Genomic DNA, 23,843 nt, shown 5'->3' on the forward strand with positions numbered 1-23,843 from the left:
ACGGAGGTAATCTTCCATCTCGTGATTCTCAAATTTTTTGTTACTGTCTATGTTCTTATTCTGCCTATAGTATATACGAACATACAAATCAGAAGTGGGATATTTGGTCCTACTCAAAGGATCTGCAGGCGCCAAAATGTGGACGCATAAACCGCAATCTCTCTAAGTTGACACCATGCACAGAGATCAACAGCAGAAAACGTCAAGGAACATAGACTCCATCAGTCAATAAAGGTGATGGTTAATCAGACTCTTGCTTATCCCGATATAGTTTCAACGCCCTTTATTCAAAAGATTCACTCAAGGTATGTGGATGTCACTAGCTGGGAATACATTGATTAGCCATTCCTTGGTGCCCTTAAGAATATGGTGGTAAGCTGTTTTCTTGAACCACAGAAATCCATTTGTTGTACGTCCATCCACAATGCTGTTATGAAGGGAGTACCAGACCTTTAACACAGCAACTCTGAAGGAACAGCAATACCGTCAGGATGGTAGTAGCTTTGAGAGGAACCTGCAGATGGTGGTAGTGATTTTCATATGTTTGCTGCCCTTGTCCTTCTAAATAGTAGTGGTCATGGACACTGGAAGAGCTTTTAAGGAGCCTTGGTGAATGTGTCCAGCGCATCTTGTAAACTGTGTAGTTTGTTGTTACTGAGCATCAGTAATGAAGGAAATGAATGTTTGTAAATGCAGTGCCAATCAAGTGGGCAGCTTTGTTGTGGATGGTATCAAGTTTCTTGACTGCTGCTGGAGCTGCACTCAACCAGATGGTGGGAAGTTCTGCTACACTCTTGATTTGTGCTTTGTAGATGGTGGACAGGCTTTGAGGAGTCAGATGGTGATTTATTCACTAGTCTGCGACCTGTCCCTGAAGTCACTATTTATATAGCCAGTCTAGTTCAGTTTCTGGTCAATGTCAACAATTAGAGAATGTTGATAGTGTTGACAGTGATGGTCGTGATCACTGAATGTTAAAAGGCGATTGCTATATTTTCTCTTGTTGAAGATGGTCACTGGCACCAGACAAACACTAGGGAACGTTTGTTACCATTTGTCAGCCCAAATTTAGATACTGTCCAAGTCTTGCTGCATTTGACCATGGACTGCTTTGTGTCTGAGAAGTTGTGAACATTGCGCAATGTTCAGCAAGATCTCTACTTCAAACATGATGCAAGGAAGGTCATTGATTAAATGCCTGAAGATGGTGGACCTACAATCTTGCTAACAAGAATGTTACTTCAAAAATATTCAAGAACTATTTCCTCCACCTTTTCAGGCAGAGACTGTCGAACAGTTTGTTTCTGTCTCTATCTCGATCATGACCATGTGCACACATTTGAGGGTACAGGGATGGGGGCAGGAAGACAGCATATAGTTATGGCATATAGTTTCAGCATTGCAGTTATAGATTAGAAACCTTTATTTTTCATTGGTCTTGTTAAAGTTCTCAGAGGTACAGCACAAAAACAGATCCTTCAGTCCAACTCATCCATGCCGACCAGACATTCTAACCTAATTAATCCCATTTACTAGCACCTGGCCCATATCATCCCAAACCCTTCCTATTCATGTACCCATCCAGATACCTTTTAAGTGTTGCAACTGTACCAGCCTCCATCACTTCCTCTCGTAGCTCATTCCATACATGCGCCACCCTCTGCGGGAAAAGTCCCTTTTTCATGCAGACGGTGGTGCGTGTACGGAATAAGTCATGTTATAAGTAATGATTTCTATCACTGACAACATTTGATGTGAATTACTTGTTTTGTGAGCAGCAGTTAATCAGCCAAATTGGATTTACCCTTTTAGAACAGCTTGTGGAACAATGGGAGCATTATCAGTCATCTCTTTCCAATTAAATTTTGATGACATTTAAAACTCAGTCATAGGGTCAGTGCCCCAGAGGCATGGGCTTTGTAGGTTTGAATGCTCTTTTCTCACAATTTGCTAAGCTGCATTATGAGCTTGACAGTATTTTAACAAATAGCATAAGTAGTCCATTGTCACACTTTGCTATCAATATCTATAATGCCGTCATTTAATTCTCACAGGATGGTACTTTACAATTCTGGAGAAACATGGTTGTCAACATCACTTTGCAAGCAATCGGGTCTCATTAACCTGATGGAGCTTTTTTTGAAGTAGTGACAAAGATTGATGAACGTAAAGTGGTGGGTGTTATCTATATGGACTTCAAGGCATTCCACAAGACTGGTTAGCAAGGCTATATCACAAGGAATCCAGAGAGCCAGCCATTTGGATATGAAGTTGGCTTGAAGTTAGGAGACAGACAGTGGTGGTAAAGGGTTGTTTTCTGGATTGGAGACTTGTGACTAGCAGTATGCCACAAGAATCGGTGCTGAGTCCACTGCTTTTTATCATTTGCAGAAATGATGTGGATGTGAATCTAGGAAGTATGGTTAATACTTTTGCACATAGCACCAAAATTGGTGGTATAACGAACAATGGTTACCTCAGAGTACAATGGGATCAGATAGGCTGATGGATGGCAGGTGGAATTTTATTTAGATAAATGTGATTTAGATAAATCCAGTTGCATTTTGGTAGGGTCCTGGGAAGTGTTGCCATATGCTTGGGGTGCAAGTTCAGAGTTCCTTGTAAGTGGAGTCGCAGGTAGACTGGATAGTGAAGGTAGCATTTGGTACACACACCTTTATTGCCGAGTGCATTGAATAGGCTTTCATGTTGCAGCTGTACAGGACATTAGTTAGGCCACTTGGAATACTGCAATCAATTCTGATTTCCCTGCTGTGGGAAAGATGTTGTGAAACCTAAAGGCGTTCAGAAAAGATTTACAAGGATGTTGCCAGGGTTGGAAGATTTGAGCTACAGGTTTGAGGCTGAATAGTACAGGGCTATTTCCCTGGAACATTGGAGGCTGAGAGGTGAAGTTAAAGGATTATAAAATCATGAGGGTGAATAGTTAAGGTATTTTTCTGAGCTAGGTGCGTCCACAACTATAGGCTATAGGTTTATATTGAGAGGGGAAAGATTTAAAAAGGACTAAGGGGCAACGTTTTCACATCGATGGTGTGTGAATGCAATCAGCTTCCAGGGAAATTGGCAAAGGCTGGTTCGTTTACGTTTAAAAGGCAACTGGATGAGTACATGAATAGAAAAGGTTTAGAAGAATATAGACTAAACATGAATGGGACTAGACTAACTTAGAATATCTGTTTGGCACAGATGGGTTAGAGCTCTGATTCTAAGATCGATGTGCACTGTACAGGACAAAAGACATAGTCACGATAGTTTGCACACCTAAGTTAAGTAATTGTAAATAGTTTTGTGGTATATAGAATCTCTTTTATAGCATCTTTCCACATCCAAGCACCTCAGTGACTCTCTCAAGAGCTCACAGAACGAAGAATATAAAAAGAAAATCAAAAACGCTGACGGATCAGGTTTGAGAAGGAGAAGAAATTAATCAAAATTTCATATACTAAACAGCGTATAGAACATAGAACAATACAGCCCTCGATGTTGCGCCGACCTGTGAAATATTCTCAGCTCGTTCCCCAACACTATCCCAAAATCATCCATGTGCTTATCTAAGGATTGTTTAAAACTCCCTAATGTGGCTGAGGTGACTACATTAGCAGGAAGGGCATTCCATGCTCTGACCACTCTCTGCGTAAAGAACTTTCCTCTGACATCTGTCTCAAATCTATCACCCCTCAATTTGTAATTATGTCCTCTCATACAAGCTGACGTCATCATCCTAGGAAATAGGATTTCACTGTCTACCCTATCTAATCCTCTGATCATCTTGTATCTCTATCAAATCACCTCTTAGCATTCTTCTTTCCAATGAGAACAGACCCAAGTCTCTCAGCCTTTCCTCACAAGACTTCCATCCAGACCAGGCAACATCCTGGTAAATCTCCTCTGCACCTTTTCCAATGCTTCCACATCCTTCCTGTAACGGGGCGACCAGAACTGTACACAATATTCCAAGTGCGGCCGCACCAGTGTTTTGTATAGTTGCAGCATGATATGGTGGCTCCAGAACTCAATCCCTCTTCCAATGAAACCTAACCCACAGTATGCCTTCTTCACAGCACTATCCACCTGGGTGGCAACTTTCAGGGGTCTATGCACATGGATGCCAAGATCCCTCTGCACATCAACACTATCCAGAATCTTTCCATTGACCCAGTACTCTGCCTTCCTATTATTCTTCCCAAAGTGCATTTAGCTGCATTGAACTTCATTTGCCACCTCTCAGCATAACTCTGCAGTTTATCCAAGTCTCCCTGCAACCTGTAACCTGTAACATTCTTCCAAACTGTCCACTACTCCAACGACTTTAGTGTCCTCTGCAAATTTACTAATCCACCCACTTATGCCTGTGTCTATGTCATTTTTATAAATGACAAACAGCAGTGGTCCCAAAACAGATCCTTGTGGCACACCACTAGTAACTGGACTCCAGGCTGAATATTCTCCATCAACCACCACTCGCTGCCTTCTTCCAGAAAGCCAGTTTCTAATCCAATCCCTCAATTCCATGACTCTGCATTTTCTCCAACAGCCTGCCATGTGGAACCTTATCAAAGGCTTTACTGAAGTCCATGTAGACCTCATCTACATGTTTGGTCACCTTCTCAAAAAACTCAATGAGGTTTGTGAGACAAGACCTGCCCTTGACGAAACCATGTTGACTATCTGAAATCAAATTGTTGCTTACTAGATGATTATAAATCTTATTTCTTATAATCCTTTCCAAAACCTTTCCTACAACAGAAGTAAGGCTCACTGGTGTATGATTACCTGGGTCACCTCTGCTGCCCTTCTTGAACAATGGTACAACATTTGCAATCCTCCAGTCCTCAAGTACTAAACCTGTAGACAATGACGACTCAAATATCAAAGCCAACGGCTCTGCTATCTCCTCCCTACCTTCCCAGAGAATCCTCGGATAAATCCGATCTGGCCCTGGGGACTAGTCTACTTTCACTCCTCCTATAATTGATAACACCTGTGCATAACTAACCTTGATCCTTCTTAGTCTAATATCTCATACCTCAGTCTTCTCCTCCACAATATTCTCCTTTTCCTGAGTGAACACCGATAAGAAATGTTCATTTAGCACCTCTCCGATCTCTTCAGGGTCCACACTTAACTTCCCACTTCTGTTGTTGTGGTTCTGTTCGCCGAGCTGGGAGTTTTTGTTGCAAACATTTCATCCCCTTTCTAGGTGACATCTTCAGTGCTTGGGAGCCTCCTGTGAAGCGCTTCGGTGATGATTCCTCCGGCATTTATACTGGTTTGAATCTGCCGCTTCCGGTTGTCAGTTGCTGTCCGCTGCAGTGGCCGGTATATAGGGTCTAGGTCGATGTGTCTGTTGATAGAATTTGTGGATGAGTGCCATGCCTCTAGGAATTTCCTGGCTGTTCTCTGTTTGGCCTGCCCTGTAATACTGGTGTTGTCCCAATTGAATTCGTGTTGTTTGTCATCTAAGTGTATGGCTACTAGGGATAGCTGGTCGTGTCGTTTCGTGGCTAGTTGGTGTTCATGGATGCGGGCTGTTAGCTGTCTTCCTGTTTGTCCTATGTAGTGTTTTGTGCAGTCCTTGCATGGGATTTTGTACACTACGTTGGTTTTGCTCATGCTGGGTATCGGGTCCTTTGTCCTGGTGAGTTGTTGTCTGAAAGTGGCTGTTGGTTTGTGTGCTGTTATGAGTCCTAGTGGTCGCAGCAGTCTGGCTGTCAGTTCAGAAATGCTCATGATGTATGGGAGTGTGGCCAGTCCTTTGGGTTGTGGCATGTCCTCATTTCGTTGTCTTTCCTTAAGGCATCTGTTGATGAAATTGCGCGCGTATCCGTTCTTGGTGAATACCTTGTGGAGGTGTTCTTCTTCCTCTTTTTGTAGTTCAGGTGTGCTGCAGTGTGTTGTGGCCCTTTTGAATAATGTCCTGATGCACATTCGTTTGTGTGTGTTGGGGTGGTTGCTTTCATAGTTCAGGACTTGGTCTGTGTGTGCGGCTTTCCTGTATACCTTCGTTGTGAATTCTCCGTTCGGTGTTCTTTGTACCATCACGTCTAGGAATGGGAGCTGGTTGTCCTTTTCTTCCTCTCTCGTGAATCGGATTCCTGTGAGTGTGGCATTGATGATCCAGTGTGTGTTCTCTATTTCTATGTTTTTAATGATTACAAAGGTGTCGTCCATGTATCTGACCCAGAGTTTGGGTTGTAATTGCATTAAAACGGTTTTTTCTAACCTTTGCGTTACTGCTTCTGCTATGAGTCCGGAGATCGGTGAGTCCATGGGTGTTCCGTTGATTTGTTCATATTATCTGGTTGTTGAATGTGAAGTGTATTGGGAGGCACAGGTCCAGTAGTTTAAGTATGCCGTCTTTGTTAATAGGTTCAGCGTCCTGTTGTCTGTTGTGTATGTCCAGCAGGTTGGATATTGTTTCTCTGGCTAGGGTTTTGTCAATAGAAGTGAACAGTGCCGTTACATCGAATGAGACCATGGTTTCTTCCTTGTCTATGTGTATATTTCTGATGATGTCCAAGAATTCTCGTGTTGACTGTATAGAGTGTCTGGATCCGCTGATCAGGTGTTTCAGTTTCTTTTGTAGCTCTTTAGCCAGTTTGTGTGATGGTGTTCCTGGTAGTGATACTATGGGTCTGAGTGGGATGCCTAGTTTGTGTACTTTAGGTAGTCCATAGAATCTGGGGGTGTTGCTGCTTTCCGGTTTCATTCTTTGTAGGTCAGTCCTGGTTATCTGTCCGGTTTTTTTTGTAGATTCCTCAGTGTTGTTTATCCTATTGGTGAGCTGTGGAGTGGGGTCAAACTCCCTCTTTTGGTAGTTGTTGGTGTCTGCAAGTAGTTCTTCAGCTTTTTGAATGTAATTTGATTTGTCCAGTATCACCGTCATTCTGCCTTTGTCTGCTGGTAGCATGATAATGGTCTTATCGTTTCTTAGTGATTTTAGTGCTTCTTTCTCCTTGGTGTTGAGGTTGTGTGTTTGTCTTTTCCTTGTTATCATAGGTACGATACTTTGTCTCACTGTTTGTTGTGTCTCTTCTGTCAATCCATTGTTCTTGAGTGTGCATTCTCGTGCTGTTAGGAAGTCTGCTGTCTTGGCGTCCCTGTGGTTGTAGTTAAGTCCCTTGGCCAGTATTGTTTTTTCTGTGTCTGTGAGCTGTCTGTGGGAGAGGTTTTTAACCCACGTGTGTGTTGTGGTGTCCTTTTCGTTGTGTGTTAGTTTGGCCATTTTTTCTTTTAGTGCCATTTTTTTGCGGTGAGTGGTCCTGTTCTGTCCTATGGTGACAGCCTGTTCTATGGTCCGGGTCCATTCCTGATTGGTGGTTTTTAAAATTAACGATCTTTGGCGCGCAATTTCTTGTCTGTATTTGTGGAGTCTGTTGTGAGCATCTGTAATTATTACCTGGATCATCCTGAGTCCGTTCTGTCTGGCTGTGTCCCTGGCTTGTGGATTGTTGACTGGTGGTCTGTATCTGACACATTGTGGAAGGATTCAATTCTTTCGGCATTCATGCGGGAATCGGAGTTGTTCATATGTGGCGCTTAGGCGGTTAGCACAGGATTCCCATTTCCTGGCTTGTCTTAGCGTCTCTCGTCCTTAGGTGTTCAAAGTTTTTGAGAAGATTTGTAGCTCGGGTGCTCGTTGTTGTGGTTCTGTTCGCCAAGCTGGGAGTTTTTGTTGCAAACGTTTCGTCCCCTTTCTAGGTGACATCTTCAGTGCTTGGGAGCCTCCTGTGAAGCACTTCTGTGCTGATTCCTCCCATGCAAGGACTGCACAAAACACTACATAGGACAAACAGGAAGACAGCTAACAGCCCGCATCCATGAACACCAACTAGCCACGAAACGACACGACCACCTATCCCTAGTAGCCATACACTTAGATGACAAACAACACGAAGTCAATTGGGACAACACCAGTATTACAGGGCAGGCCAAACAGAGAACAGCCAGGAAATTCCTAGAGGCATGGCACTCATCCACAAATTCTATCAACAGACACATCGACCTAGACCCAATATGACGGCCACTGCAGCGGACAGCAACTGACAACCGGAAGCGGCAGATTCAAACCAGTATAAATGCCGGAGGAATCAGCACCGAAGCGCTTCACAGGAGGCTCCCAAGCACTGAAGATGTTACCTAGAAAGGGGACGAAACGTTTTCAACAAAAACTCCCAGCTCGGCAAACAGAACCACAACAATGAGCACCCGAGCTACAAATCTTCTCCCAAACTTCCCACTTCTGTCTTTGACTGGCTCTATTCCTACCCTAATCACCCTTTTATTCCTCTCATACCTACAGAAAGCTTTAGGGCTCTCCTTTACTCTATTTGCTAAAGACTGCTCGTGTCCTCTCTTTGCTCTTCTCAACTCTCTCTTTAAATCCTTCCTAGCTGATCAGTAACTCTCCATCGCCTCATCTGTACCATCTTGCCTCATCAACACATGAGCATCCTCCTTCTTCTTAAGAGATGCATTTTCTGTAGTAAACCACAGTTTCCTTAGCTTATCACTTCCTCCCTGCCTTACAGGGACATACCTATCAAGGACACGCAATATCTATTCCTTAAACCAGCTCCACATTTTGAATGTCTGCATTTCCTGCATTTTGCTACCCCATTCTATGCATCCTAATGTTTGCCTAATCACATTGTAATTGCTCTTGCCCCATCGATAACTCTTGACCTCTGGGATGTACCATCGCTAAACTAAACGTAACTGAACTTTGGTCACTCTCGCCAAAGTGCTCACCTACAACTAAATCAAACACCTGGCCTGGTTCATTACCAAGCATCAGATCCAGTGTGGCCTCTCCTCTTGTCGGCCCTTCGACGTACTGTTTCAGGAAACCCTCCTGCACACTCGGACAAAAACTGATACATCCGACATACTAGAGCTATAACATTTCCAGTCAATGTTGGGGATGTTAAAGTCCCTCATAATGAACACCCTGTTCCTTTCACTCCTACTCAGAACAATTTTGCTAATCCTCTCCTCCACCTGCATGGAACTCTGCAGAGGCCTATAAAAAACTCCAAGCAGTGTGACCCCCTCCTCTCCTGTTTCTAACCTCAGCCCACACTACCTCAATAGACAAGTCCTCATCAAAACTTCTCTCAGCCACCGTTATACTATCTTTGACTAACAAGGCCACGCTTCCCCCTCTTTTCCCACCTTGCCTGTTTTAATGAGAGATCTAAACCCTGGAGCCTGCAACATCCATTCCTCATCCTGCTTGATCCAGGTCTCTGAAATGGCCACAACATCGAAGTCCCAGGTACTTATCCATGCTGCAAGCTCACCTATCTTATTTCCCATACTTCTCACGTTAAAGTAGACATGCTTCAAACCAGTTTGCTGTCTGCCAGCACATTCCTGAGACCCTGAAATCTTGTCCCTGCCCTTCCTATTCTCATCCTCCCGTGCACTGCAACTACACCTCCGGTTCCTATCCCCTTGCTGAGTTAGTTCAAACCCACCCGAATAGCACCAGCAAATTTCCCACCCAGGATATCAGTACCCCTCTGGTTCAAGTGAAGACCATCCTGTTTGTACATGTCCTACCTTCCCCAGAATGAGCGCCAATTATCTAAAAACCTGAAACCCTCCCTCCTGCAGCATTCTTGCACCACGTGTTTAGCTGATATCTCTCCCTACTCCTTGCCTCGCTATCACGTAGAAAAGACAGATCTGAAGCATTGCTTAACATTATATTAACAAAAGAGCAAAAGCACATGGAAGGCATGATGTAATGCTGTTCATGTAATCACAGATTTTACTTTTCAATTCAGTTTCTCAATTGCAGAAAAACAAGCTTACTGCTCGAGTATGAATTGCCTTTGGTCTTCCTGAGATTTGCAGATGTCTTTCATTTTATCCAGTAGCTTTGTTACTTTGCTTTCTAGATCTGCATAGAATTCTTTTCCTTCTTGGGACTTCTTCATCAGGTCTTCATATGCTTCATATGATGCTACTAGCATCTGGATAGTAACATTCCACCTATAGAGAAACCGGAAATATTAGCTTTAAACTTGTGCTGTTAATTTTAACAAGGCAATACAGTAATATCAACAAATGTCTTTTCTGCATTACTTACACAAATCATAAGTACGACAATTAAAAAATTAGTGTCATGTCAGGATAGAAGAAATATTTCCTTTTCCTTAATGCTAAGAATCTTAAGTGGCATTAGCCAACATTTAGAGATGAGCAGTCTAATGAAACTGAAGATAATAACAAGAAAAAGTCATTTACATGAAATGTGAATTCGGTTTCCTCCACAGATGCTGCCCGACTTGCTGAAATTTTTCCAGTACTTCATTGTTCTTGTTTCAGATTTCTAGTATCAACAATGTACTGCTTTTGTGTTCAAGATGAATACAGAAAAAAACCTGGAAACTCTCAGCTGGTCAGGATTTATCCATGAAGAAACAAAGATAACATTTCAGGTTGACAACTTTAATCAGTTCCACCTGACCTACTGAATATTTCTACAATATTTTTATTTCTGATGACAACAGATTTTTTTCCTTTATAGAAGGGTGACAGCATGCCTTCAGGCTCAGTGCTAACATTTTTGTCCAAGTGTACAATTAGGAGGTGTATGTGCATGGGTAAACTGCAGCATAGTGGTAATGTTATTAGATGTATAAACACCTGACGTATTAATGAAAACCTAAAACTCAAATACCAGTTTTGTGGCTGGAGAACTTAAATTCAGTTAATTTAAATCAAAACTGGAATAAAAAGTTGGTTTCAGTGATGATGACCACAAAACTACTGAATTGTCATCTAGCTCGATATCCTTTATGAAAGGAAATTTGCTGTCTTTACTAGTCTGACTTACACGTGACTGCAGACACAGCAGTTTGGTTGACTCAACTGCCAGAGAATGGCTGAGGACGTCACACAGCACATTCAAGAAAGTGGCTCACTACCGAGTAAGGGAAATTAAGAACAGCCAATAAATGCCGACTTTAACTACAATGTTCACATTCTTTAAATCAATAAAACAAAACCTGCAAACTACTGCTGTTCAGTAAATACAATGGTTTTTTAACTAGTATCAGACTTACTTCAAGATTAGCCTTAACTTTCAAAGGAATGGGTGACTGATTACTCAAATGTTAATTCTGACTTTAATCAAACACAGATACATGACAACATCCTCCATTCAAATCAAATTGAATAAAACTATTCAAAAAGCAATACTTTAACAAAAGTTCTTAAGCCTAACAGTCTCTGCAGTATCAAAAATAGCCTAGCTGTACCCACTCAAATGGACATTATTTATGTAAACAATAAGCAACTCTTCATTTCATTGAAACAGTAAACACAGGTGTTTTTCATTTCCTGCTCTCCCACTCATCATTGGTTTGGATGAATCTACATTGAATACCACCTTCATGTAGTATTTTGCTCCTCCTCCTCTTTTTAACCATCCACTAAGAGAAGGAGAAATGTCTCCAGATAGTATTGAACCTGTGGAATTCACTGCCAAAGAAAGTGGTTGAGGTCAAAACATTGTGTTTTCAAGGAGGAAATAAAATGGCTCTTGTAGCTAAAGGGATCAAGAGATATGGTGAGGGGAAGGCAAGACTGAACTTTTGAACTTCATGATCATAATGAATAGTGGAGTAGGCTTGAGTGGAATAGCGTACTCTTATTTTCTATTTTTCTACATATCTACAGTCATCTGCCTCTTTTCTGTAGCTGTGTGTCATGGTTCTATTCCCATTTGTCTTATTATAAATGAGTACACCTCCTCCAACAGTTTGCCAGTCCTCCTCTAGGTGGTAATCATTATGTTATCTCAAATTCAATTACTTTTGCTTTTTCTCATCTAAACACTGTCATTACAAATCTGGGTCAAACAATCTGAATCATTCAAATCTCTCTAATAAGTGGCCCGAAGAGTTCTAGTTTTCTATATGTGGGCTAACATAACAGGGATTTAGGTTCTTATTGACAGAGATTATGGAAGATTAATAACTATGTTCATTAATATGATAGACTTAAAAATTTAGAACTCCACAAACGACAGACCATCTAAATAACTGTTTGCTAACTATACAGAGCAAGATGCATCACATGCCAAGAGGTCATCGAGCTGCATTAAAAATTCAGCGCCCGGATCTGTGCAATTATAACACGTTTGGCCTGCTTACCTTATTCCAAAACTCGACTCCCCCTGAGGGGAGTCTTGCTAACAACGAAGAAGTGCAATACCAAATACCTCTTATGAAATAAATCAGGATGTCAATTAGTCTTACTAATCATGGAGTTCATAAATTGTTTTAATTCACAGTTGATTAAACTCTAAATTCTTCAATCGTGTTGTGTTAAAGCCAATTCATGTTGAAGAAACTCCTCAATCTCGATCTAATGAATGCTACCCTATAAGAATGCTCAATTGCCACTTAATGCTTCTGAATGTCTGTAAAGTACTTATTTTAAGCTACAAAGGTGTTAACAGATACAATTTATTAGCTTTCATAGTAGTGAAAAATAAACTATTTATCTACGCAAAAACTGCAAAGTGATTCATTAAATTGTATTGACAAACTATTGCTTTACTGATAACTATTAGGTAGTAGTTTTCAAACTCTTTGGTACCTCTTAATTAGCAGTTTAATTTTCTCTTTCCATTATGCACACTAATAAGCTCTCCAACTGTCAGCTGTAATTTGCTTTATCTGGAAACTAAACTCAAGCTAATCCAGTGCAGTGCAACAGTCCTTTTCGATACCAGTCTCTATGAGTCCCCAGAGGTGCAGTTCAGTTAGAATTTAACAGGATTGCAAAATAGGTTTTATTTTGAACAACATATTCCTAGACTTTTATAGATACTTTATACACAATTGAAACAGTTTTTTTTAAATCAAGCTAATTACATTTGGGGAGCATTGAGACACTTTCTTCATTATTTTTCTCATTTCTCATGAAGGAACATTTGTCGAATTGTAGCTGCAAAGCTTCCAAATGTTTTATCTAAATGGCTAGTTCTACTTGAGGACAAAGTAACTGCTGTAGGACCATTCAATTGTGGTGAAGTTCACAGGTAAATTTGATCCTCTGCTCACCCACCATCCACTTAAAAGGGTTACCAAATGATCAGGGACTGCAATTTAGTGCATTAGATCAAAAACACATTATAACAAAGCTCATAATCGTTGTGCAAATCAGGGATTAAACATTGGACTTTCCTGGTTCGTATAAAGTACCAAATGGTGCATTGTGCAAACACCATGTTTCAATAAACACCAGATAGCCTTCTTTTGATCATATACTCACTTATGTTCTGCTTCAGCAAGAACTTTCCTAATTGCAGCGTACTTGACATTAGCATCCGTCAAAGCCTTCAAGATGTTTTCTTGGGCAGCAAGATTTTGATCAATGTAAACTTTCAGTTGATCATATTTCTTCAGTTGTTCTTCGAAAAGTTTCTGCAATTACACAGTGATACTTAAGAAAACTACAAATTCAACTGGATACATCACAATTTTATTTTTGCTTTTCCACATAACTAAATGTAAATTGTCTTCCCAAATGCAAACCAACTACTCGACAGTAAAGTCTTCACGCAACTGAGGAAGGGCTGAGTGCAAAGGCCAAGAGCATGAGGAAAAATTGTAAAAACACAATTATAATGATAACAAACATATGGGCTAAAAATATCTAATAAATTATGTTGTAACATGTAGCCCAAACAGCCATAGCACTATATATCATTTCCGTATATTTGTTTGAGTTGACTTTTGGATCTGACACAAGCAATTTAGACAAAGGTTGCATCATAAGGTACAGGATTCAGTTAGCATCAGTTACACTTGTGACGAACATTTATGATATTATTTTCGACTTGTTTTAACAGCCTTAGTCGTTACACATCAAGCTGGTGCGATTGCTGATTTACCTTCATTTCTGAATGGTCAGTTGTAACGAGTGTTGTAGTAATGTCATCCTTCTGAATGGTATCTCTCAGCTGCTGTATGAGTGAGGAACGCTGGTCTCTCATTTCCTCAACCTTCAGTAAAATTCGCTTCATGTTCTGGAGAATGCCCTTTTCCTCTGTTAAAATGCGGGGCCAAAAGCACAGTGCATTACTGAACACGAAGAAGGGATGCCAAGACCCATACAAGGTCAACAGTCTCAACTAACAGGTTGGAAAACTTAAACCTAGGAGTGAAATATTCCACGACAGGCCAAAGGTGCCCATAAAAAGGGAAGAACGAAAACTCTTGCTCAGAAGCAGCTTTCCTGCTGAATGTTGAATACAAATATATATAGATACAAAGGATGAATAAAGTGTCTATGCAAAAGACATTTGCCACAGATACATTGCATATTGTTCTTTTGTGAATAGGTTGGTAATAAAGGGTCAAACAAATAGGAAGGTATATTTTAAAAAAATCAAAAGTAAATAAAGCAGAGAATATCCATGTTTTTTAAAAAAAAAGAGTTGGACGTGTGTGGCACAGAGGACTTTTCAGCTGGGTAGTCAACCTGCACCCCAGTGAAAATGAGTACATAATAAACGACACTGTGAAGTACAAGTTAACGAGCACGTGCAAGAATAAATGAGCAGTACAATTACTGAAAGAGAACACATCATCACATATAAACTATATACCCATATATATAGAAAATATACTTCAATACCGTCAGAGACAGTGGGAATTGGCAAAGCAGCACGAAGATCTTCTAGGGGTCCACTTAAAAGCCGTAAGTTACTGATGTGTAAATTCATTGCCTTGTGCAGCTCAGTATTGGTGAAGCTGGCTTTCTCATGCACTTCCATATACTTGGACCACTCCTTGCTGAGTTCAGGTATTCCACTTGCTGTATCCCTTTTTCCAGTGGCCTCTTGTAATTTCTGCTCTGCTAGTTCATCCTGGTCCATAAGATCCTTAAATTCTCTCAGTGATACCTCAACATCAGTATATACTCCAGACAGAACTGCAGAAAAATTTTAACAGTACAGTAATTTTTTCCATCAATTTGTAGAGTTTGGTTGCAATGCACAACACAGATCAGGTAAGGTCCCAGGTACAATCAATTAATTTGTGTTAAGTTGGCCATTCCCAACTAGAACAAAGTTGTTGAATAAAAATTGTTAATGTGCTTCACGTGTGGCTAAGGTGACATGGTTTTCATCGCAAGTATTTTTATTTTGTAAATCCATGCATCATACAAAGAAAATAGATCAGAATATTCTGTCAAAAAAGAATTAAAAATGACTCATGTTGAACCTTGAAAACAGAAATGTCAACAGACAGCCAAAGAAGATAGCACACAAATTACTGAACTGGATGGATGGTTTCATATTTGCAGAGAAACGTACCTTGCATTGATTGAACCAAATTTTTCACAGTATCTGGGCGAACACTTAGTGCTGCACACTTTTCCATGAGGACTGGTGGGATACGACTATACATATCTAAATTGTCTACTGATTCTGGGTCAATTCTCAAAGAACCCATGAACTGCCTGTTACAAAATGAAACAAGACAAAGCAGATTTAGAATTCTCTGTTAACCTTCAAACAGATTTTTTCAACTCACAACAGTAAGATATGCATGATCAAAATAAGTTTTGAAGTTTCTGTCAAATATACTGAACTACAAAGAGATGTTCTCTTCATACAACGACTCAGTCACAGATGTACAGCACGGAAACAGACCCTTCAGTCCAACTCATCCATGCTGACCAGATATCCTCATCTGATCTAGTCCCATTTGCCAGCACTTGGCCCATATGCTTATAAACCCTTCCTATTCATATGCCCATCCAGATGCCTTTTAAATCCTGTAATTGTACCAGCTTCCTCTGGCAGCTCATCCCAGACACACACCACCCTCTCTGTGAAAAAGTTGCCCCTTAGGTCACTTTTATGTTTTTCCCTTCTCACCCTAAACCTATGCCCTCTAGTTCTGTGCTCCCCCACCCCAAGGAAAAGTCTTTGTCTATTTATCCTATCCATGCCCCTCATTATTCTATTAACATCTATAAGATCGCACCTCAGCCTCTGATGCTCCAGGGAAAACAGCTCCAGCTTATTCAGCCTCTCTATGGCCCAAATCCTCCAACCCTGGCTACATTCTTGTAAATCTTTTCTGAACCCTTCCAATAGGAAGGAGACCAGAATTGCAAGCAGTATTTCCTCCTTTTAAATCATGGAATGAATTGGCTTCAAAATGGATGGTTAAAAGCCTTTTTTTTTGTAAAGCAGATCATAGGCACGGTGGCTTAGTGGTTAGCACTGCTGCCTCAGAGCACCAGGGACCTGGGTTTGATTCCAGCTTCAAGCAGCTGTGTGTGGAATTTGCACATTCTCCCTGCGTCTGCGTGGGTTTCCTCCAGGTGCTCCAGTTTCCTCTCAGTCTAAAGATGTGTAGGTTAGGTGAACTGGTCATGCTAAATTATCCATAGTGTTTGGGGATGTGTAGGTGAACTGGTCATGCTAAATTATCCATAGTGTTTGGAGATGTGTAGGTAAAGTGCTAAAACAGACATAACCCATTTGGATCACCTCTACAGATCTCTAGCATCATAGATAGTAATCTTCAGCCATTCATTTCACATGGTATCAAGAAATGGCTGAAAGTACTTGATACTGCAAAGACGCTGGCCCTTGACAATATTCAGACAACAGAAGACGTGCTCCAAAACATGCCACACCCCTAGCCAAGCTATTCCAGTATACATACAGCACCAGCATTTAACAAGTAATTTGAAAAATTGTTCTTGTGCAAATCAGGAAAGTCCAAGCCAGCCACTTACCACCCCATCCGAAGTAAAGTAATAGAAGACATCAATAGTGTTATCAAACATCATCTACAAATGAATAACCTGTTCATTGACTCTCAGTTTGGGATGCTCCTTGTTCACTCAGCTCCTGATAAAATATATGAACTTCAGAGGTTAGGTGATAATGTATGGTCTTGACATCAAGGCCACATTTGACAAGTATGATATCAAGGAGCCCTAGAATAACTAGAGTTAATGGGAAGACGGTGCATACCCTTTGCTATTTGGGGGGCATAGCTAGTAATACAAAAGACATTTGCGAGAGTTTTTTGGAGAAGTAGTAATGGCAAACAAAGAAATAGTGGAGGAACAGAATAGATACTTTGCATCAGTTTTCACAGTGAAAGAAACCAGCAGCAATCAGAAATTCAAGACAGTCTGAGGGCAGAGTTGAATGTAGTGGCCACCACTGAGGAGGTGGTGCTGGGGAAGCTGGAAGGTCTGAACGTAGATAAGTTACTCAGACCAGATGGACTACACCCCAGAGTTCTAAAGAAGATACAAGATTGTAGAGGCATTGGCAGGATCTTTCAGGAATCACTGGAGCCAGGAAGGGTCCCAGAAATTAATATAACATGACTGTTTAGGAAGAGACGCAGGCAGGCAAAGGACAAGAAATTGTGGGCTGGTTATACTGTCATCGTTAAGATTTTAGAGTCCATTATTAAGGATGATTATCTCCAGGATTTAGACCAAGGTCAACAGACTCCAGCTTCAGAATATGGGAGGGTAAAGGAATCTCCTATCTGGGAGATTTAATTGAGGGAGGTCTTTCAGGAGAAAGTGAGGTCAGCAGATGCTGGAGATCAGAGCTGAAAATGTGTTGCTGGAAAAGCGCAGGTCAGGCAGCATCCAAGGAACAGGAGATTCAACGTTTCGGGCACAAGCCCTTCTTCAGGAAACGTCGAATTTCCTGTTCCTTGGATGCTGCCTGACCTGCTGCGCTTTCCAGCAACACATTTTCAGGAGAGGTCTTTCAGCCAATTAGGTCAAAAATACGGAATCCCTAATAGGGACCCTTTCCGATATTTCCAGGTTAGGGATTACACACAGAAGATGACTACGCTCTTAGCCCAGCCCTACAAGTTGGATATAGAACAAAGTGTTTCGATAGGGGCGGCAGATATCACCTACAGAGAGGGAACGTCTTGGGAAATATGGAGAGACTCCATGAGATTTGGAATCAGGAGTTAAGGGAAGAGATCTCATCGGAAACATGGGAGGATATATGTGGAAATGTAAAGAAAATTTCAATATGCAATAAGGCACAAGCAATACAAATGAAGATCCTCCAGAGGGCCCATATAGCGCCAGAGAGGTTAGCAAAGCTTAAGAAAGGATCTTACCCGAAATGTCCCAAATGTAAAAACAGTACTGGCACCGTTACACATTGCTGTTGGTCCTGTTAAAAGATCTGCGGATACTGGGGGGCTATAGATTAGATTACTTACAGTGTGGAAACAGGCCCTTCAGCCCAACAAGTCCACACCGACCCGCCGAAGCGCAACCCACCCATACCCCTACATTTACCCCTTACCTAACACTACGGGCAATTTAGCATGGCCAATTCACCTGACCCGCACATCTTTGGACTGTGGGAGGAAACCGGAGCACCCGGTGGAAACCCACGCAGACACGGGGAGAACGTGCAAACTCCACACAGTCAGTCGCCTGAGTCAGGAAATGAACCTGGGTCTCAGGCGCTGTGAGGCAGCAGTGCTAACCACTGCGCCACCGTGCCGCCCACTAATAGTGAATGAGCTAGACAGGATCCTGGGAATGCAAGTGAGAGAGGATCCAGTATCCCTTTTTTTGGGACTACTGAATCTATCCTCTCTGGGTGAGCATGGGTAGAGGTTATTTAATGTTTTTACACACTGTGTGAGGAAGAACATCCTAATGAATTGGCTATCAGAAAAGCCTCCAGGTCTTGCAGGGTGGCACAGACATGTGATGGAGCACGGCCCTCAAGATTACATGACAAGTACAGCGTGCCACATAACAGAGCAATTTTATAAGACATGGCAGCCCTTCTGAAATTACAGACATGGATCTCTCCGTGGTACTGATTAGGGTCTTTATACAGCCAGGAGGGCCATACATGGGGGCCTGGGGACCGGGTTGAGGGGGATTGTTAATTCAGATTTAATAACTGTTGCTCCCATGGACAGGAGCTTTGATGGAGGTGCAACAAGTGGAGTAATGTCATATAATCCAATGTAATCTAATTTAATCTTAGTAGATTGTTATTTAATGTCATTTTATTTGAGTATGCAAATTTGGTTTAAGGAAATGAGAATTGGAGGCAGTTTATTGTCAACATTACTGTGACATATTACAATGATATTTTTATTTCTATTTTTCTGTACTTCTATACTTTTAGAACTTTTGGTTTTTTTTTGTAAAAGTGAAAACTTTTTCCAATAAATATATACAAAAAAAACGATAAGATTATGGAGTACAGAGGAACCTCGATTATCCGAACAAGATGGACGGGCACTACTTTGTCCAGATAATTGATTATTTGGTTAATCAATGCAATGCCTCTCCTCTGGGACTCAGTTTTCTGTTAAGTCTGCTCCCCGTTCAGGACACTGCAGCGCATGAGCCCCGCCTCCCAACACCATCCCCCACCCCCCCTTCCCCCTGCCCTGGAGGAGTCGTGTTGAGACAACAACTATTCACATTATACATTAATAAACTGGACGAAGAAATTGAGGATATTTCTATTAGGTTTGCAATTGACACAGATAGGTGCTGGGCAGGCAGGGCTAAGGGAACAGGGAGGATGCAGAAGGACTTGGACTGCTAGAGGAGTGGGCAAAGAAGTGGCAGATGGAAAGGTGTCAGAAAACTGAGGTACAAAGGGACGTGAGAGTCCTAGTTGAGGATTCTCTTAAGGTTATCATGCAGGTTCTGTTGGCAATTAAGAAGACAAAGCATTCATTTCAAGAGGGCAAGAAGCAGGGACGTACTGCTGAGGCTGCATAAGGCTCTGGTCAGACCCCATTTGGAATACTGTGAACATTTTGAGCCCAGTACCTGAGGAAAGATGTGCTGGCTTTGGAGGGGGCCCAGAGGATATTCACAACAATGATACAGGGGATGATGGGTTTATCATATGAAGAGCAGCTGACAACTCTAAATCTGTACACAATGGAGTTTAGAAAGATATGGGGGGGTTCCTGATTTAAACTTCCAGAATACTGAAAGCCATGGAATAGAATGGCCACAGAGAAGGTGTTTGCACTAGCAGACAAGACTAGGGCCAGAGAGCACAGCTTCAAAATGAAGGGACTCCACCATTTAGAACTGAAATGAGCAGGAATATCTTCAGCCAGAGATTGGTTAATCTCAATGCCACAGAGGGCTGTGAAGGCCAGGTCATTGGGTGCATTTAAAACAAAGATAGAGGGGTTCTTGATTTGGAAGGGGATCAAGAATTTATGGGGAGAAGGCAGGAGAATAGGGTTGAGAACATCAACCATCAGTAATGATTGAATGGCAGAGTAGACATGAAGGGCTGAATTGTTTAATTCTGCTCCTACACCTTATGGTCTTATAACTGACATAAAAGGAAGAGAGCAACATCTTGTTGGAGGCCAGCCACCTCAGCTCTAGGACTTCATTGTAGCAGATCCTCAAGGTATTATCCTAGCCTCTCCGTTAGTGACTGTATCTCCATCATATTGAGGATTGGGGCATGCTTACTGATGATTGTAAATTATTCAGCACCTTTCACAATTCCTCAGAAACTGGAACAATTCAGTCCAAATTCAGCAAAACTTCAACCACATCCAGGCTTGAGCTGATAAATGGCAAGTATTATTTGCATTACACAAGTGCCAGGCAATGACCATCTCCAGCAAGAGACTCACATCTTAATCAAGCCTTGATATTCAATGGCATTACCATTGCTGAAACCCCTACTATTGATATCATAGGAGTTACTATTGATCAGAAATGGTAGTTATTTTTATTATTCATTCACAGAATGAAGGTGTCTCTGGCTAGGCCAGTATGTCACCCATCCTTAATTGCCGAGATGGCAGTTAATAGTAAACCACATGGTTGTGGGCCTGGAGTCATATGTAGGCCAGACCAGGAAAGGATGGAAGTTTTCTTCCCTAAAGGACATCTGTGAACCAGACAGATTTTTCCAACAATTGACAATGGATTCATGGTCACCATTAGAATCTTAATTCCAGATTATTTTTTAATTGAATTCAAATTCCACCACATGCCACGGTGGGATTCAAAACAGTGTCCCCCAGAATATTATCTGGATTTCTGAATTAACAGTCCAAAGACACTAGTCATATAAGCTCCAAAGAAAATTGCTGGAAAAGCTCAGCAAGTCAGGCAGCACCTGAGGAGAGAAATCAAAGTTAACATTTGGGTCGAGTGGCCCTTCCTCAAAATGGAGGTCTGTGTTCTGAGAAACTGCCACTCCACCCGAAATGTTAACTCAGACTTCTCTCCACAGATGCTGCCAGACCTAAGCTTTTCCACCAATTTCTGTTTTTGTTCTTGATTTACAGCATCCACAGCTCTTTTGATTTTTATTTAGCAACATGAGCACTTTGTCTACAAAAGTAAATCAGAGACGGCAAATAACTTACTTTCTTGAAAGCTTGTTCACCATCTTCAAAGCCTAAGTCAAGAACGTGGTGGAATACTCTTCACATGCCTGGATGAATGTAGCTCCAACATCATTCAAAAAGCTTGACACCATCCAAGCCAAAACAGCCCAGATGACTGGCACCATATCCACATTCAATCCCTCCACTCCCTACTAAAAAGGTGGCAGTAGTGTGTACCATCTACAATATGCTGGGCAGAAATTCACCAAGAGTCCTTAGACAACATCTTTTAAACCCATAACAACTTTCATCTGGATGGACATGAATAGCAGGTAACTGGAACGTGAACACCTACATACATCACCACTAACTATCCTGAAGTGAAAATATACCAATTGCTCCTTTTCTGTACCTATGTAAAAATCTGGGAGCTCCCTTCCTAACAGCACAATATGTTTACCTACACCAAACTGCAGCAATTAAAAAAAAAGTTAAAAATCACACAACACCAGGTTATGATCCAACAGGTTTATTTGGAAGCACTAGCTTTCAGAGCGCCACTCCTTCATCACCAACTGATAAAGGAGGAGCGCTCCAAAAGCTAGTACTTCCAAATAAACCTGTTGGACTATAACCTGGTGTTGTGAGATTTTTAACTTTGTACACCCCAATCCAACACCGGCACCTCCAAATCATCACAATTCAAGGCGGCAGTGCACCATCATCTTTAGGGTGCAGTTTTGCTCACTGAGCTGTAGGTTTGATACCCAGACGTTTCATTACCTGGCTAGGTAACATCATCAGTGGCGACCTCCAAGTGAAGCGAAGCTGTAGTATCCTGCTTTCTATTTATACGTTCGTGCTGGATGGGGTTCCTGGGGTTTGTGGTGATGTCATTTCCTGTTCGTTTTCCGAGGGCTGATAGATGGTATCTAGATCTGTGTGTTTGTTTATGGCGTCGTGGTTGGAGCACCAGGCCTCTAGGAATTCTCTGACATGTCTTTGCTTAGCCTGTCCCAGGATAGATGTGTTGTCCCAGTCGAATTGGTGGGTTTATTTCATCCGTGACTAGGGCTACGAGGGAGAGATGGTCGTGTCTTTTTGTGGCTAGCTGGTGTTCGTGCATCCTGGTGGCTAACTTTCTTCCTTTGTCATTGTCGGTTTTTGGTTTGAACAAACAGCCCTACCAACCATCAATCCAAAAATCTGGGTCCGCTATGTAGATGACACCTTTGCCATCACAAAACGAAAGAAGATAGAAGAGACATTTAACATCATCGACAACACCCTCACAGGCATAAAGTTCACCAAGGAGGAAGAAACCGACAACAAACTCGCATTCCTGGACGTCACAGTTGAAAGAAAGGACAACGGAGAACTACAAACCTGCGTATACAGAAAACCGATAAACACTGACCAAATACTTAACTACACCAGCAACCATCCCATCACACACAAACAAAGCTGTATCAGAACACATTTCCAACGAGCCACCACACTGCAGCACAGACGAACTTTGGAAAACAGAAAACCACCTATACAACATATTCGAGAAGAACGGATACTCAAAAAAATACAGTCCGCAGATTCCTCAGGAACAAACCACAACAAGCAGACCAAACACAGCCAGAAACCCTAACCACCTTACCATACATCAAAGAAGTTTCAGAAATGACTGCCAGACCACTAAGACCCCTCAGAATCCTAGTAACACACAAACCCACCAACACACAAACAAAAACAAAAACTTAAAAGACCCCGTACAACCCACGGACAAAACCAACGTCGTCTACAAAATTCCATGCAAGGACTGCCACAAATACTACGTAGGACAAACAGGAAGAAAGTTAGCCACCAGGATACATGAACACCAGCTAGCCACAAAAAGACACGACCATCTCTCCCTCGTAGCCCTACACACGGATGAAAAAAACCTACCAATTCGACTGGGACAACACATCTATCCTGGGACAGGCTAAGCAAAGACATGCCAGAGAATTCCTAGAGGCCTGGCACTGCAACCACAACACCATAAATAAACACAGATCTAGATGCCATCTATCAACCCCTTAGAAAACGAACAAGAAATGACATCACCACAAACCCCAGGAACCCCATCCAGGACAAACATATAAATAGAAAGCAGGAGACAACAGCTTTGCTTCACTTGGATGTCGCCACTGATGTTACCTAGCCAGGTAATGAAACATCTGGATATCAAACTTACAGCTCAGAGAGCAAAGCTACACCCTAAACCTCAACATGAGCTACAAACCTTGCAAAAACCATAATCTTCTCAAGAGTAATTAGAAATAGGTAATAAAATGTTGGCTTGGCCGTGAAGCCAAGATCCTAAATAAATTTTAAAAAGAAACCTTGTGAGAAAAAGTTCCAGCTTTTTATAAGCTGCTCAGCATTTTAAAATAC

General features: G+C 41.7%; 1 protein-coding gene across 1 annotated transcript in view; it reads right to left on the reverse strand.

Annotated features, from left to right (window-relative positions):
* ptpn23a (protein tyrosine phosphatase, non-receptor type 23, a) overlaps positions 1-23,843 on the reverse strand; it is a 90,358-nt gene that overhangs the window by 21,597 nt on the left and 44,918 nt on the right. The window contains exons 15-19 of the mRNA XM_060823757.1: positions 15,368-15,513; positions 14,686-14,982; positions 13,940-14,094; positions 13,318-13,469; positions 9,844-10,023 (exon numbers count right to left, since the gene is read on the reverse strand). Of these exons, the coding sequence (XP_060679740.1) occupies positions 9,844-10,023; positions 13,318-13,469; positions 13,940-14,094; positions 14,686-14,982; positions 15,368-15,513 (930 nt within the window). The remainder of the gene's footprint in view (positions 1-9,843; positions 10,024-13,317; positions 13,470-13,939; positions 14,095-14,685; positions 14,983-15,367; positions 15,514-23,843) is intronic.

Source organism: Hemiscyllium ocellatum, chromosome 4 (assembly GCF_020745735.1).
Source record: "Hemiscyllium ocellatum isolate sHemOce1 chromosome 4, sHemOce1.pat.X.cur, whole genome shotgun sequence".
NCBI lineage: Eukaryota > Metazoa > Chordata > Chondrichthyes > Orectolobiformes > Hemiscylliidae > Hemiscyllium > Hemiscyllium ocellatum.